Genomic DNA, 15,743 nt, shown 5'->3' with positions numbered 1-15,743 from the left:
TACAAATGCAACTACTTACTGTATCATACACATTTGAATATTGCATTTTTTTCAGTAATAAACTTGGATATCTTTGAAAGCGGCTTTGATCTTTATTATTCCAAATATTCAAAGTTAATTTTAAAAAAATCATATACTTAAAAAGTGAGTGCTAATGAGCCTTCAAACCATACTATTGCAAGGAAGTAATTTCAGGGTTGGCTCGGGCACTTATAGCAATTAAATACTCAATTACTTTGATCTCAAGGCACAGATAGAATCAGTTTTCAAATTTTTAGCCATCTATGATCTCCTGCTTTCACCAGTGACTAACAAGTTCTTAAATTTAAGCTCCTTTAGAATTTACCTGTTCTAATTCTCAGTTTTTCAACCAAAGTGGACAGGCTAGCTCTTCCCTGGAAGGGTCAGTGGCTCAGGATATAAAGGAAATGAGAAGATAACTGTAAAAAATACTGACATGAATACTTAATCAGAATGGTAATTTCTCTGAATTCCAGTCTTCCTAGGACTTATTCTTAAATCTTGCTAAAAGACTGAATAATGAACTACTGATTAACAATTCTAGCCATCATTTGTAAGTGCACATGTTGGACTTATTAAACCCTGTGCCTGGCTCCATTACAAATACAGAAAACACTTGGGCTTAATGAGCAGCTTTAGCCGAAACAAAACTAATTTGTAAATATGAAGAAAAATTTTTCATGATATTTCTTCAACAGCATTTGGAGAGAATGAAATTCTAGCCAACATAAATCACTGTTTTTGACATTAAAGGGAAGAATTAAGATTCTCTTTTGTGGCAAACAACTTGAAAATATACTGAGTCTGTAGTGAATCCAATGTTGCTAAACTTGTGAAATGCATGCAGAACATAATAATACTGCATTGAGCAAGTGCCTTAAATATTCAGAGCAGACTTTGTTATCTTCACAGTTACAGGTCCTCAAATCAGATATCCTCTAGCTACCAGTAGAGAGGGTTTTATCCTCCTCCATCTGACTGTATAGCTTCATATTGGTGTTTGGAAACACTTCTACTCAGGAATTATTTTATGCCCTTATGCATGATAGTTAGGCTTTCTTAATACAACCTAGTCAATCGTGTGTGGCCATGAGATGTAAATGATGTGTGAGGAGGCTTTTTGCGATACCTGGGAATAGGATTAACCTGACCTCCCTTCTCTCCCTCCATCAGAGGGCAATTCACAGTCTCACCTTAGTGAGAGACTTCAGAAACTTCTCCAAAGTCTTATTTTATCTCAAATTCACCTTTGCACATTTGCCCTCAATGGAAGGTTACTGAACAGAGCATGTGATAGAGATGTAGTGCAGCTGCTTCAAGGAGGGAGCTCCCACAGCCAGATTTATTAAACATTTCTTCCAAAACAGCAGCGCTTCCAAAATCCCATTATCCGATCATTTCCCAGGTCTGCCAAGAAATTAATAAATAAAAATCTGGCCTTTATTGCTATAGAGAGCAATTGTTCCCTCTTGGTCACCTACAAGCCAGTAAATGCAATAAAAAAAGTTCATAATTTCTGAAGCTGGAGAACTAAAGTTGGGTTAAATGTCCCCTGTCCCTCGCCTTCTAGAGGCGAGATTCTCTGCTCATATTTGTATAGGATTTTTCCTCGGGATTGTAACCAGAGATCTGGCAATGGGTTTCTTTGTTGATACTGTTCTTGAAGGCTTTATTTGCAGTAACTTTAGGCAGTTTTTTCTCAAAGTCAATCTGAAAAAAAAGAAAGAAAATACCCCTGTAGTTTGAAGCCTGTATTCACTGCTTTTTTTCCCTTTGATTGAAGGAAAATTGTTAGAACAGTGCAAGAAGACAAGATATTCGTTCTGTATGCCTTTTTAATGAGCTACAAAGACTCGAGACACCTGAAGAACAGCCAGTGCTGTTGCTGTGGAGGAGGAGGAGGTGAAGATGGGAAGGAGCAGCCCAGGTGCTGGTGGTTGCAGCCCTGCCTGGTTGATACTCTTTGGTGCTGCTCTGGAGAGGAGAAGCCCCAGAGGCTCTGAAGGTGGAGCTGGCAGCAACAAGAAGTCATATAAGTGCTTAAGTCTTCCCCTCTGTGCTCAGAGGAGGTGATAGCTTGGTGAACTCCTCTCTATGGTTTAAAGTGCGGTTTTGTCCCTGCTTGGCTGCTGGAGCAAGGAGAGGGAGGTCAGACCCCATTTCATGGGCTGTTTGTCTCTGGAGAACCTGGGTCCCCATGTGTGATGCAAACAGGAAAAATAAGTAACTTATTACTGACCAGGCTTTGGCTGATCTCATTTCCAGTCTGCAGTGCCTAAGCAGCACCCTTTTTGTAAGTTCCAAAGCGATTGCTGAGAGCTGTTTGGTTCTCTGCTTAGCACATGCCCTCGTGTAGGTACATGCACGTGTTCCTGCTGCTCCTGGGCCACAGCAGGGCTGAGCTGGTTGGTTCAGGTACTCACCTCCAGGCTGTCGTGCTGCACGCCACACCAGAGGAGAGTTTTGAGTCTTTCAGACCAAAAGAAAAGCAGGTTGCAGACTGGCTTAATTAACACTGGTGGGATATCTTCTCCTTTAGTAGGTCCTGAAAAAAAAAAATAAATAATGATACATGAGTCTATAGTTAGGTATGAGCCTTGGGAGCCTCTGACTGTGAGGTGGGGGAGCAGGGTCAGAGCCTGCTGCCCTCTCTTCCTGGGTCTGTGTCTCACAGGCTGGATTTTTAAAAGCTTTTTTAACAGCTGAGTCAGATTCTTGTGCAAAAGCATATTTGTTTTATATAAATATATATATTTATATGTTTATATAGAACACCCACCTGTTATGTAGCTTATCAACAACCCTATGATGGCACATCCCAGGCAGCCAATGGCACTGAAGTACAGGTAGGACAGGGAGTACCAGGTGTCTGCCAGCAAAGGCCTGTGAAGAGGTGACAAAAGCAGCTCGTGACGGGCAACAGGTGTATTAAAGTTGTCTCCTGGCTGTGCCAGCAAACTGCAGCTCATACTGCAGTTACTCTGTGCTCCCAGCCTGCTCCCTGCTGGGGCCAAAACGCAGGCTTAGGTGGTAGCAATACCTCTCTGGAGCTGCCGTGGGAGCCGCAGTCGTCAGCGCCGCGGTGCCGTTCGCCAGCGTGCAGTTGAGGGTCGACAGTTGCAGAGGGATGGACTTCGTTGGTGGGGCAGGGTAAATGAAAGAGCCAGTACCAGCCCAAAAAGCCAAGGTGATCCCAGCTAAGAGGCCTCCAAGAGCACCCTGGGCAGGTGTAGAAAGATGCTGTTAAAGGTGATTCGCCAAAAGTGCTTTTCTGTGAACGTGAGTTAGGCAGGAGTAGGTGATGGTGGTTTAATCTATGTCAGTGTAAATAAATTCTGTTCTCTTGACCAAGGAACAAAATGTGGAGGTTTAATGCCCTCTAGGTATAAAAGTTGAAGCAAAACTGTGATCAGAGTTGTGATACAGATTTTAGTTTTACTTCTGGTAACCGTGATGGGAGTGCTGATGGGGCAATATGGAATGAGTTCGTGTTGTGTTTTGAGTGAGATAGCAAAGGCAGAGCAACTGACACAATTCTTTGTGTCCCAAGGCTGAGGGGAGTGCTGAATATTTTTTTCTTCTTAGTGAAACTTAAAACCAAAAATAGTAATAAAAAAACCCCTCATGTGGATCTAATCACCAATTATTCCACAGCTGGGTAGACTTAAATTGAAAAAGATAAATTCAGACAGGGAAAAGGCACAACTAAACAGATCTTAGATCCTCAGGCTCTAAATCTGAAAAGCAGCCCAAATTAAAAACCCAAACAATTTTCAAGATGGAGTTTTAACCAAACGACACCAAGAGATTTTCTTTTAGATCAGGATTTTTTTAAGCTTACCTTCCAGTTAGCACAAGGAAACACGATTCCCAGTGTAAATATTCCCAGCATGGGCCCCCCACACATCCCGTGGATGGAGAGGGAAGCCTGTGGGTGCAGAGAAGAGAGGGGAGTTCAGGGCAGCAGCTGAGCGGAGCATGCACAGTTCTGATTTCTGTCTGTAATTTTGAGTGGGAAAATGGTGAGGGAGAAGGGATAAGCAGTGATTTCAAGGCACAGTTAAAGAGAATCACACTCAGTAGCATTTCCTAGCAGTGACTAAATAATGAAGGAGTTAGGGGATTTATGATCTTTTTCTTTTTTTCCTAGTTATTCCTCTTATCAGAGGGTCCACTGAAATGGTTTAGGTAATGCAGCAGCCCTCAGAGCTGGCAGCATTATTTGTTCAGTTCACTGCATTTCTGTTCACTCCTGTTCTGTTCATTGCATTTCTGAAGCAAGAAATACCTGCACGACTCCTCCCATCAGCGACGCTGCTGCAGCCATGGAAGTGCACAGGACGCCGTATAAAACACCTGGAAAAGATCAGGTAATGAGGTTCTCAGTGCTGGACAATAGTGGGGGCAGTTTCTAATTCAGTAGTGTCTGAGGTGACCAGGCAGCACTGGGGGAATTTGCACTTTGGGTTTGATGTTTAGAGTGGACCATTAAGCACCCAGCAGTGTCTTGTGTGAAGTCTTGTTGGGTTTTTGGCTGATTGATTTTTCTTACAAAGCAGAGCAATGGCAATGAAATTAATTTGGGAGTTATGCCTCATGTAGAAATATTTCTATTGCCTTTAAATATCACTTTTAAAATAATCTAGTAATGAGTTGAGAAATGATGGTTTTCTTCCTTTGACACCAATTTTAACTTTGTGGTAGGCAGAACTCTCAAGTAAAGCCAACTAAAATGGTCTAGCACACCTTGGTAAAAATTCTAGGTACAGAGTGAAAAAAACTAAGTAGTAAGTGGAAAAACAGAAATGGAGAAGGCTAGAAACAGTTACAGAGATACAAAAGATATTGGCTTGGCCCTTCCGCGATGTTTATGAACATTAATAAAATGCTTATGACATGATGGTATTCATAAAAGGGTTACGATATGAATGCAATAATATTAAAAACTATCCTAAAAATTCAAGTCACTTTGATGCTTGCTATGTTGATGATCTGGGATTTTTAAATTTTTTGTACGTATTTTTTTCTCTGAACAGCTGAATAACCTGCTTATGCAATAACTCTAAGCTTGAATAGAAATTACTTATTGTATTGCTCTAAAAGAATATGCAATACTACTATAGACTAATGTGGTAATAACTACATTGATATTCTTTCTGTGTCATAAAGAGTGTTTTCCAAAATTTTCAGTAGACCAAACTTTTCCAAGGATTTTGAGTAGTTGTTGATGCTAGTCTATGTTTGTTCCAGTACCATACAGTGCTGGTACTTCATATTGTTGAAGAATCAGGCTGACATTCACCTTGGGAGTTTCTAAAGGGTTGCATTCCTGTGGAGGTTACCAAAGCACAAGTGTTTCTGAGGGAATGTCTTTACACAGTGCCCTTTGCTGCTGAAAAATGGAACCCCCCTAGGGTACTTACATAAGCCTTTGCTGATCCACGTGCTCATCTTCTCAGAGAGGTTTGGGAAACCTTTCTTGACCAAGTCTTCAAAGGTAACAGTTGCTAAAGCATTGATGCTGGCTGCTACAGTGCTGTAGAAAGGGAGAAGGATGGTAAGTAAATAGAAAGCAGTGTAATCTGAAATCCAATTGTATATATAAAGAAATGCTTCCTCTTGTTCAGCACTAATGCTCCTCAAGAACTGTATGTTTTGTGGTGTTTTTCATGTGTGCTGCTGTAGCTGGGGAGGTTTCTTTTACCTCTGCAATTGTGGAGAGCTCTGCTTCATGCTGGCATGGAACGAGACAGAAACTCATCCTATTTACAAATCTCTAAAGACCTTCAAAATATAGATGTTCCAGAATTAAAACTTTACTCTCTTATGAACTGAAATATGTGCAGTTACCACTAGTGCTACCCTGGTCCTTCATGAATGACCTGGCTTTAAGCTAGGGGAATGAACCCATATTTGGTGAATACAGTCACAGATAGACTTGCTGAGAAGATTTATATCCTGACTGTGATATTGTGGCAGTTAGCTTAGGTAAAGACAATTTCACCATGAGCAGCTCGGTTTTATTTTGTCTGCATTGATAATATTATTCTAAAACCTATTTGGGATATAAAGATACTGGCGAAGTGGAGCTAGACTGTGTCATAAATGTAATCACAGAATCTTTTAGGCTGGAAAAGATCTCTAAGATCATGGAGTCCAACCATTAACCCAGCACTGCCAAGTCCACCACAAACCATGTCCCTAATGTCTACATGTCTTTTAAATACCCCCCTTTTCAAATACCCCCAGGGATGTAATGTAATTCAGTGAAGCACTAGTGCTGCTTCCTGGAATGTTCTAAGAAAAACAGCTGGGCTTTTTGTTAGGGTTTCATGTTTTAACCTCATTCTTCTTAGAAATCATCCTACACAGCTAAAATGTCATTTCAAATTCACAGACCTTAGTGTTCCACTGAATGCACAGGCAACAAACAGTCCCGGGACTCCTGGCATCGAAGAAAAAATGTCCATGACAAAGTAGGGCATGAGCTGGGGCAGAAGGAGCACGAGAGCAACACAAGAAATTAATTAAGGTTTTCCTGGGTAATGGAAGAAAAGTAGCTGTTTCTGGGCATGTTGCTAAATTCTGGCATTATCTCAAATAACATGGTGTCAGATTTTGAGCAAAGGGGATGTCTTTTGGTAAAAATGCCCATTTGGATTAGCACTGCAAAAGCGCCAGAATAGGTATTATTGTAGCCCTGATTTGGCAACCAGCCTGAGTGCTGAAAGGACATAAAGCATTGCACAAAATTTGAACTGTCCTGATATATGCTATATCTGGGCCCAAAGCAGCTCCTAATTATAGTAATGGACATCTGTACCTGATCAGGAGCTGAAATGAAATCAGCAGTCCAAGGGTCACAACTCTTGTAATGAGAATACATCACCAATCCACAGAATACTGCACAAGCTAGGACTGTCCAAAGTCCCAATAAATTCAGGTAGAGTGCCCTAGAGCAAAGGAGAGAAACTGTTTAATGCAAAATAACAGCAAAACTGTTACAAGTTATTTATTCCAAACCTTTTAGGGAGATGCTTTAATTACAGCCGGTTATCTAATTCAAAGCTGGCTGTATAATTCAAAGCAAGAGTTTTAAAAAACATGGAGAATTACAGCATCATTATGCTATAGGGCAAGGATAATGTTTCCAGGTAACTTTGTACAACTGGAAGAGACCAGTATCCTCTATGCAGAATGGGCTGCACTGAGCACTGGGTCTTCACTCCTGTCCCCTGTAAGAGCAGATTTTTGCCTGTTGGGAGTTGTTGTTGCTGTTCACCCGTTAAGGCACACAGAATACTTTTTTGGATGGATTCTGTCATGTTTCACCATGTGAAGTAACAGTCTCAGTTGTTTTTCACCATCCCTGCTGGGAAAGTTGTGTGGCTGCTGTTCAGCAGGCCTGCAGGTCCCGAGAGCTGCCAGATTTTACAGAGCCCACACTGCGTTTGAACATCACCTTATGCAAGGTCTCTTGCTAAGGCCAGTTCAGACCTGGGACCCAAAATACTTTCCCAGCTTCTTACTAGTGATGTTCTCACTGGTGTGACTTATAAATGTTTTTCAGACAATGAATTTTCTGCAGGATAAATTCATATGGACACACACAACCTCAAGAAAAATTAGTATGTTTGCAGCCAGCAAAAAGGCTAACTGTTTGAAGAAGGAAAAAAGTAAGAACCTTTATGCATTAGGCATGTGTGCAAGCAATTAGTGCTAGATGTGTGAAACAAATCTGGTTGTTTAGTAAAACATGCTACCGCTGAAGTTGATTCTGATTATTTTTATGCCATAGAATTTTAATAAATTATTGATTTTATTTTATTTAGATAATACCTTGTGCTGTAGCGCCCCACAAAATCAATAACCACTTTTAATACAACTTTAACACAATTGCAATAAATACACTTTTACAATTAAGCTGTAGATAGCACAATTTCTGTGTGGGCATCTTTGCCATACTCTGCTTCTGGGGATTAATTTGGCTGACCACAAATTGATAAACTGCAACAGATAGACAGCTATCTCTTTTTCTTTCTGCATTTACTTAAGTCAATTAGAGCAAGGGGTAGTAAGACTGTCAGAGCAAAATTAGCTTGCTACCACCTAATGGGATCCAAATTTTTACTTAGCATAGCTGACAAACTTAGTGTAATTCCACATCAGTATGCTTGATGGCAGGAATAGGTCAATGACAGGCAGCTTACAGTTTAGCGTGCTTTTCTGATTTGCAAGAGATGCATCTCTGTATCGTGGACTGATTGACTCCGTAGATCCCCAGCCACGTAAATGTTCCCCCAATAACTATTGTCCAGATGGTATGTCGTCTCAAAGGATCAGCATCGAAGCTAGAAGAAAGAAAGAAGCAACTTAGTTTGCTTATTTAAACATTTATTAGCAAGAGGTAGGTGATTTTTTTTCACGATTATCTGGCATGTCCTGCCATCTGAATCAGAAATTCTGCATTGGCAATACTGTCCTGCAGCACAGACAACATTTGATGTGTTTAGGTTTGGAAGTTTTATTACTTTTATATTGGAACACATTTTTTTCACATCAGGATAAACAAATACTATTCAGATTCAGTCAGAGGACCAATTAATTAAATTAATCACATTTATGAGGCTGCTTATGCCCAAATATCAGATCTGCATCATATTGAAGCAACAGACCTACAAGCCATCCTGCCTGGAACACTGTCCTCTGCTAGGAACAAGGTCACTTAGCAAACTCTAAAAAAATCCAGCAAACCCTTAATAACACATCATGATGACTTAAATTCCCTTACAGAAATTGCTTCAGCTGCAATGTTATCTCTTGTACAATGAAATTCCATTACTCAGTAAATCTAACTGGTACAAGCATATCTTTCTGTCTTAAATCTGTCATCTTTGCAGTTCTCCTTATCTTGGTAGGTACAGCGGATAACATTTGACCTTGCTGCTGGATTCTGTCAGTGACTTGCCTTGATTAATGAACTTTTTAGTCAATGCCCTGAACAGCCAAAAGAAGGTCAGATTTCTATCCCAGTGCACCATTGCTAGCTGCTGTGGTGAGTGCATGTAAAGCAAAGTACTAATTTTAAGAAAGAAAATGAAAGATATATACAGATGGAAGGAATAATTTGGCTTCATTTGTAGCTACACAAAAAAAAAAAATGGCAGAGTTCCCCTTCAGTTCAGCAGAACTTTGATTTCTTGAAAGAGTTAAGCTCTCCCGAGGGCCAACTGCATTGCCAAGAGCTAAAGAAATGAGGAATGGATGTCTCTGAATCCCCAAGGTTCACAGAATCACAGAATATGCTGAGTTGCAAGGGACCCACAGGGATCATTGAGTCCAACCCTTAGCCCTGCACAGGACCATCCCCAAGAGTTACACCATGTTTTTGACTTAGTGAGGGTAGGGTTTCTAAACATTAAATATTCAAAAAGGGGAAGTATTGCACCACTTGTTTCTTACTCAAATATGTTTAGTCGTGATCCTTCATGGGCATCTTCCCAGACTTTGGTTGATCCACCATTCAGACTAGTTCCTCGAATCAAAACCGTCAGAAAGCCAGCCACCATGACAATCATTTGAAATGCATCTGTCCAGACAACAGCTTTTAATCCTCCCTAAAACGAAGAGAAACTGTATGCCCCCAATCTTCTTTCCTGTTGCTTGAGTACTGCAAAATGTAGAAAGACTCCTTATTTCAACAGCTCACGAGCTGTATGCACAGCACCCAGCAAATCAGGACTCTTTGCATTCTCCTGTGAAGGCTGTATTTTTGCAGGTCAGAAAATTCCACAGCCTGAATAGTTATATGAGAATACCTGACTTCCAGTTAAATGCTTTTTTTATGCCTTCTTTATATGCATTTGAGGAACGTATCACAGGGCAAAAATTGGGGAGTTCTGGCCTGTTCATGCATCCTGTCTCACTCTGTGTGTTCTCAGAGCCCGCTGGTGCACAGTTAGCCTCACACAGGAAAATAGCCCCAGAAAGTTTGCCATTTAGCTTTCTTCCATAGCTACTTTCATATTTGATCAAATATGTACTGTTGCAACATAATAAGTGATTTCAACAAGAGTGGACTTAAATATTGAAAAAATTCATTAGTGGTAATGAGAACGGGAACTAGGTTGTATCCTGAGCCCCAGGGCTCTGCTTCTTCACTGCCATGTTTATCTGTTTTGGAATTTGGAGTCTCATGTTGCTTCCACTCAGAAGCAATACTTTCCATGACCTGTTGGTTGTCCTTCCTAGGTTTTATTGCTCTGTTCTTGATCTGGGGTAACACCAGAGGCACGTTTTTCATTACAGAGTTTTTCAGCCTATAACTTGTAAAAGATAAGAATCAAGTCTTATCAAAAGATTTAGTATGACAGGGGAAGGTTATCGCCTCCTTATCTGGACTCTGCCTCAAGCTGTCTTGTTTAAACCTTGCAACATACAGCAGAGGATTAGACAGGATTTTTTTTTTCTCCAAATAGACTTATTTATACCACATAGTGTAGAAGAAATTTATCTCTGTGTTCTCCAACTTTAAACTTCAGTCAGACTGTATGTGGCAGACACCCTTCTGCCATAGTCTGTCATGTTTAAAGGGTGGTTGAATTAACCATTTGTGTTCCAGCTGTTCAGTAAGGCCTGTTACATACCAGAGTGCAATAGAAAGTGCAGACAATTCCTGTTGCAGCTACAGAGCCCCAGAGATCAAATCCAGTGACTGCAAAACCAAAGAAAACCAAATCATTAGAGAAATCTGAATAGAAACAGTAGAGCTGTAATCCTTTAGCTTTAGAAGGATAGGAGTAATTATTAATTTTAATCTTTTGTGTCTACTAGGAGCTTTGCTGGATTGTTCAAGTTTCTTAGAACTTCTGGATACTGTTATGCATTGTTGTCCTCTTTCAAATTGGAATTAACTAACTTTCAAGCAAAAGTAACATGTAAGAAGAATACTTGCATAAAGCAAAAGTGTCATTCTGATGGGACACAGCATTATAAGCAATGCTTCCCTTCTGTTCCCTAGACCGGAACTTTTTCTGAGAAACCAAGTTGTTCAGAGAATCCCAAAGAATCCTAAGACAAAAACACCCAACCCCTAAGTAAATTCCATTCCCTGCAACTAGGAACAGTTTGATGCTAAAATGTGCTTCAGTAAAACGAATTTTTTTGTTCCTTTTGCCTCATAAAGTTCCTTTACACAAGACACACAAATTTTGGGTTGGCTGATCTTGAAATCTCTCCCACAAGGCACAGTTTATGAGAGCAAATATATTTTTAAAGGTTCTCTTATTAGCAAAGTTAGTATGGCATAATAATGAATTTGAACTCTCACATGGAATTCCTTTGCACACCAGAGGAAGGAAGTTTGGTGCTGTATGAGAGGAGCGATTGGACAAACCGGCTGCGACTCAGATGATGAACAATGAAAGCAGCCTCACAATCTCTTCCCAGTCAGTTTGGGTGAAATCAGGGTTTGGGTCATGATGATTCCTTGTGCCCTATGGCAGTAAAATCACTGATCCCACCTGTGGTGATGGGTACTGTATGCCTAGCTTGCAAACATTATTTGAATAAGTCTGCAGACAGAAAGCAGCACAGCACTGAGCTCCGGCTACACGGAAAGGAGTTACTCCCACGGAAATCAGAACACAGGAGACAGCGAAGGGGGGAGTCAAAGTACAGGGTATGGTCTTGGATCATCAGCTTGTACTGTGAACTTTGTCAGGATGTTGGGAAACTGTTTGCTGCGAACCTCTTCAGGTGGTTACTGAGTGGAGAGGACAGCAGAGCAGCAACAGCGAGGCTCCTACTAATGTATGGGTGTGAGAGGGGTCTGGGGGGTCAGAAAGGCAGAGATGTGGGGTGGAGGCAAAACCTGCTTACAGAACTTTTGGGGAGAGTCGGGTTTTTGTGTTATTTATCAGTTTTCCTCACTTCATTTACTCTGATTGCCTTGTGGTGTGGTTATTTGGGGTGGCAGTGTAGTGCACTCACCTTGGTTGAGTGCCAGTGATGGAGCATAGACCACTATTCCTGTGTAGAGGATCTGAAGGGGAAAAAGTCCAATAAAAAGTCATGTATTTGAATGCTCAGTGATAAGGCTTCTATTTAGAGTGGGGCTCTGAGCAAAACACTGGATCTAGGATGTTCTTTAGGTCTGCCTGTATTGTATATGTCTTTCTGTTTCAGCCCTTACAAAATAAAAATCTTTGGTTTAATTCCTTTCTGAGGGAAGGACAATTACCTGTCTTGGTATTACTTATTTCACCTATTACTAAGATGACTAGATGACAAAATATTGTCACCAAATAGGAAGAGAGTATCTGCAGAAAACACGAAGAGTGATGCAGAAATAAGTTGCATGGATCTCAGAAATTAAATTTTAATTTTTGCCTTCAATCCTTTCAAGTAACTGACTTAATGCCCTTCACATGTAAGTTCTATCAGAACTCATGGAGAAACAAAACATAAAGCTCAGTAGCATTCAAATCTATTGCTGAAGGTTTGGAAATTAATAAAATGGAAATCATGCAAAAAGAAATGTCTCCCAATATTCCACAACACAACCATTCTTTCGTTTTAGCATTCATAGTCCAAGTGAAAAAAACTAAGAAAAAAAGAGTAATGTCATTAAAACATCTCATTCTAAAAAATGTGCCCTCTGAGACTACTCTGTGAAAATCAATGTTGAGTGAAATTAGCATTAAAATGAGTCAATGTTTTCTTACCGTCTGCAGGATGTAGATCAGCGTTGCAGCAAGGCGGACAATCTTGTTAAATCTTAACTCCAAATACTAAGAAAAAGAGTAATCTCAGTAAATTGCACATGTGGCATCTGTGACACAGACGCTGTTTGCCCCAAGCTAACACCTTGCCATGCAAGTAAAATCACTGGCAGCTGGCACTGCTGTTATGAGTGATAAGGAGAGCAGGAGGACTGTCCTTACACATAGAGATAATTGCATTTAAGAAGTCTTCTCATCTGTACCATGTACTTGAAGTTCTAGCTGGGTTGCAGTACCTTCTTTGTATCAGGAATAACTGGAAGAGCCCAAGGGCTACAAAGGAGGGAAATTTAAACTTCAAATGAAAGTGTGTTCCAGCTATACAGTGAGGAAACTTAAGCTCATCTCTAGCAAAAATAGCATGGTTTGACTCCAGTACTGGCAAAAGTGGAGGTGGAGCAGATGGTGAAGCAGCAATGTGGAGTTTCCTAGTGCATGAGCTAAGCTGGCTTTCTCACTTGCTCTGCCTCAGCCTAAAGCCAAATCTGCACATCACCAATGTGAAAAGACAAGAGAGGGGATCTTATGGACTTCCAGGTGGATGTAGAGAGGTGTTCCCAAGTACCACACAGCTGCAGAGGTGAGCAGATGTCTAGACCCAAAAGCCCAGATTTTAAGCCTGAATCACCACCTGGAATCTCTCTGTGGAGTCTCTGTAAAATCTCTCTGCCCCTGTGACAGCCTCCATGCAGCCTGCCCTGGGCTGGGTTTCTCCTTGGGCCATAGTCCCATATCCCCAGCAGATACCTGGCATGGACTGTACAAGTCTTCTCTCTTTTACAAGTCTCTAGGCTATGCACTATGCATTATTGCCAAAGCATCTTCTTTCTAACTAATTTTGTTTGTGCTTGTCTTGTGCTTCTTGCATAATAAACCCTATGGTCTCCCATACAAATACATAGCTAGTTTATGTAACTTGACCTGTTTCTAAAAATAATTCATGAAGCCAGCAAAATCATCTTTTCAGCATACTTGAAGGGTCTCTCTTACTACAACCTTTGGTGTTTCAGATGACAAAAGTAATTAATTCTCTGATCTTGGATGAAAATCACCCAGAAAATGCAACCACTTGCAGCAATGGTCAATTTTACTCTTTTCCAACCTAAAAATATTTCCAAATACCCAGGCAGATCTGCTTGACCAAAGCCCTTCCTTGGGCTCGGGCTCAGAGAACATGAGCAGCCTTTCTGTTGTCAGGAAGCTCATTGTGAACTAACCCAACTTTCTTCATCCAATTCTTGCTTAGTTGAAACTGCTCACAAACAAGAGCAACTAAATTTGCAGCAGTTGATTAAAGTAAGTAAGAGGCTACCCCAAATGGTCAGTAGCTGCCCTGTGGGTGTGCAGGTGATAAGGGCTGCCGCTGAACTGCATTGTGAAGAAAATAATGTCTTCCAGAAAGAATGCCAGGCAAAAACTGTACAAAATTCATAAGTCATTCATTTAGTTTCCTAGAGAATTTGTTTTCCAACCCTGTCTTTTTTTCTTCTTTCTTTTTTATTTCTGGAACAGGCCTGTCATCTTCTTTCTCTTCCTCCCATCTCAGATTTTTCGATATCCAATAGTCCACTTTTATAGTAAATTGGATCAAATTGCCATATCTAGACTAAGTTTGAATTGGATAGTGTTGAATGTTGCTCTTAAACTCTGTCTTTAATACCTGCTCTCTAAACCAGAGGGGAATATTTGTAACATCACAAGCATTTGGATACACTGAAATATTTTCCAACCATAATTTAATTTGGTACTGGTGTGTAAACCCATACCCTGTCTGTGCTATATGTGCATAACAGGATCTCTGACCCTTATTTTGTGCTTTCAACGATGCAACATAAACAAATAGTTTGGATAATGCAACCAGTTTCTAAAAATAATTGATATATCGATGCCATTGTTCTGTAAAACACCGCAGAAAGTTTTCTGTCAGAGATTTTTATCTAAAAATACGTGCATGATGCTGACTTACGTTAGAACAGTGCCTTGATTTTAGGACTTTCACTTACCTCATAAGTGCTTGTTATGCCAGATCTGTAAAAGACAGGTAGAAAAAGCTCAGCAGTAAAAACGATGACAAGCGCGTATGAAAGAAAGAACAGCACAAAGGATGCCCCGTAGCGATAAACCTCGGAGGGTGTCCCCAGGACTGTTACTGCTGACATGAAGCTTGTTGTGAGAGAAAAAGCTATGGGTCCACATGTCATCTGCTTACCGCCCACCAAAAACTCCTTTGAAGTTTTTTTTTTCCTCTCTTTAACTGCAAAAAAGACTCCAATGCTGGCGCTGACCAAAAATAGTGCGGCAAAAACAACATAGTCCCAAGCCACAAATTTTTTGACTTCCGGAGCTTCAAAGTTTGGCATTGCACCAGTTGTACAATTCTCTGATGGAGGATTCTGGTTTACTATGACTGGTGCTCTGACCAGATTAACTCTGTTGACAGCCAAGCTGAAGCTTATCTGTAGCTCATCGATGACAAATAATAAACAACCAGAAGGTGTTTTTTAATCCAGTTCAGTTCTAAGCAGGGGAAAAAAAACGTAGCTAAGGATGAGTTAGGAAGGTGCTGAATGCACTTTGACTCTACAGCTACTAGTGCTTCTGCCAGGCAGGCTGAAGCGAGGGACTCTAGCTGTGAAATCTGTAGTACAATCCCTTTTTATCTATGAGGTATAAATTTAGGGTTAAACATTAGCCTGACACATTGACTTGATCTGACTCTTGTCTAACCTCTCAGCATTTTTAAATAATAAAGTGAGACAATAGAGAAATAAATAAAGGAGAGCAAAATGAAGGAAAGCTCAGGGTACAGACCTGTCCGCCTGCACCTTGGGCATACTTATAGACAAGAGGACCTAAGAAAAGCAGATTAAACAACAACACTTCTCTTAACTATGTCTTTGGCATAATTTGTTGAATTCAATTAATTAGGTTTTCCTTGTA

General features: G+C 40.5%; 1 protein-coding gene across 1 annotated transcript; it reads right to left on the bottom strand.

The window, feature by feature from the left end:
• Positions 1-1,335: 1,335 nt before the first annotated feature.
• Positions 1,336-15,424, bottom strand: SLC5A12 (solute carrier family 5 member 12). Its single transcript, XM_008931472.2, has 15 exons — positions 14,807-15,424; positions 12,747-12,812; positions 12,013-12,064; positions 10,668-10,735; positions 9,484-9,638; positions 8,232-8,372; positions 6,845-6,974; positions 6,421-6,509; positions 5,445-5,557; positions 4,310-4,377; positions 3,863-3,949; positions 3,062-3,240; positions 2,801-2,904; positions 2,445-2,566; positions 1,336-1,731 (listed from the first exon to the last, which is right to left on the bottom strand). The coding sequence occupies exons 1-15, from the start codon at positions 15,161-15,163 to the stop codon at positions 1,588-1,590; spliced, it is 1,875 nt and encodes a 624-aa protein (XP_008929720.2). The 5' UTR covers positions 15,164-15,424; the 3' UTR covers positions 1,336-1,587.
• Positions 15,425-15,743: the final 319 nt, after the last annotated feature.

This window comes from Manacus vitellinus, unplaced genomic scaffold, assembly GCF_001715985.3.
Source record: "Manacus vitellinus isolate BGI_N305 unplaced genomic scaffold, ASM171598v3 scaffold_57_pilon, whole genome shotgun sequence".
NCBI classification, from domain to species: domain Eukaryota; kingdom Metazoa; phylum Chordata; class Aves; order Passeriformes; family Pipridae; genus Manacus; species Manacus vitellinus.
The sequence above is the reverse complement of the archived record's forward strand: the minus strand, read 5'-3'. Positions and strand labels throughout refer to the sequence as shown.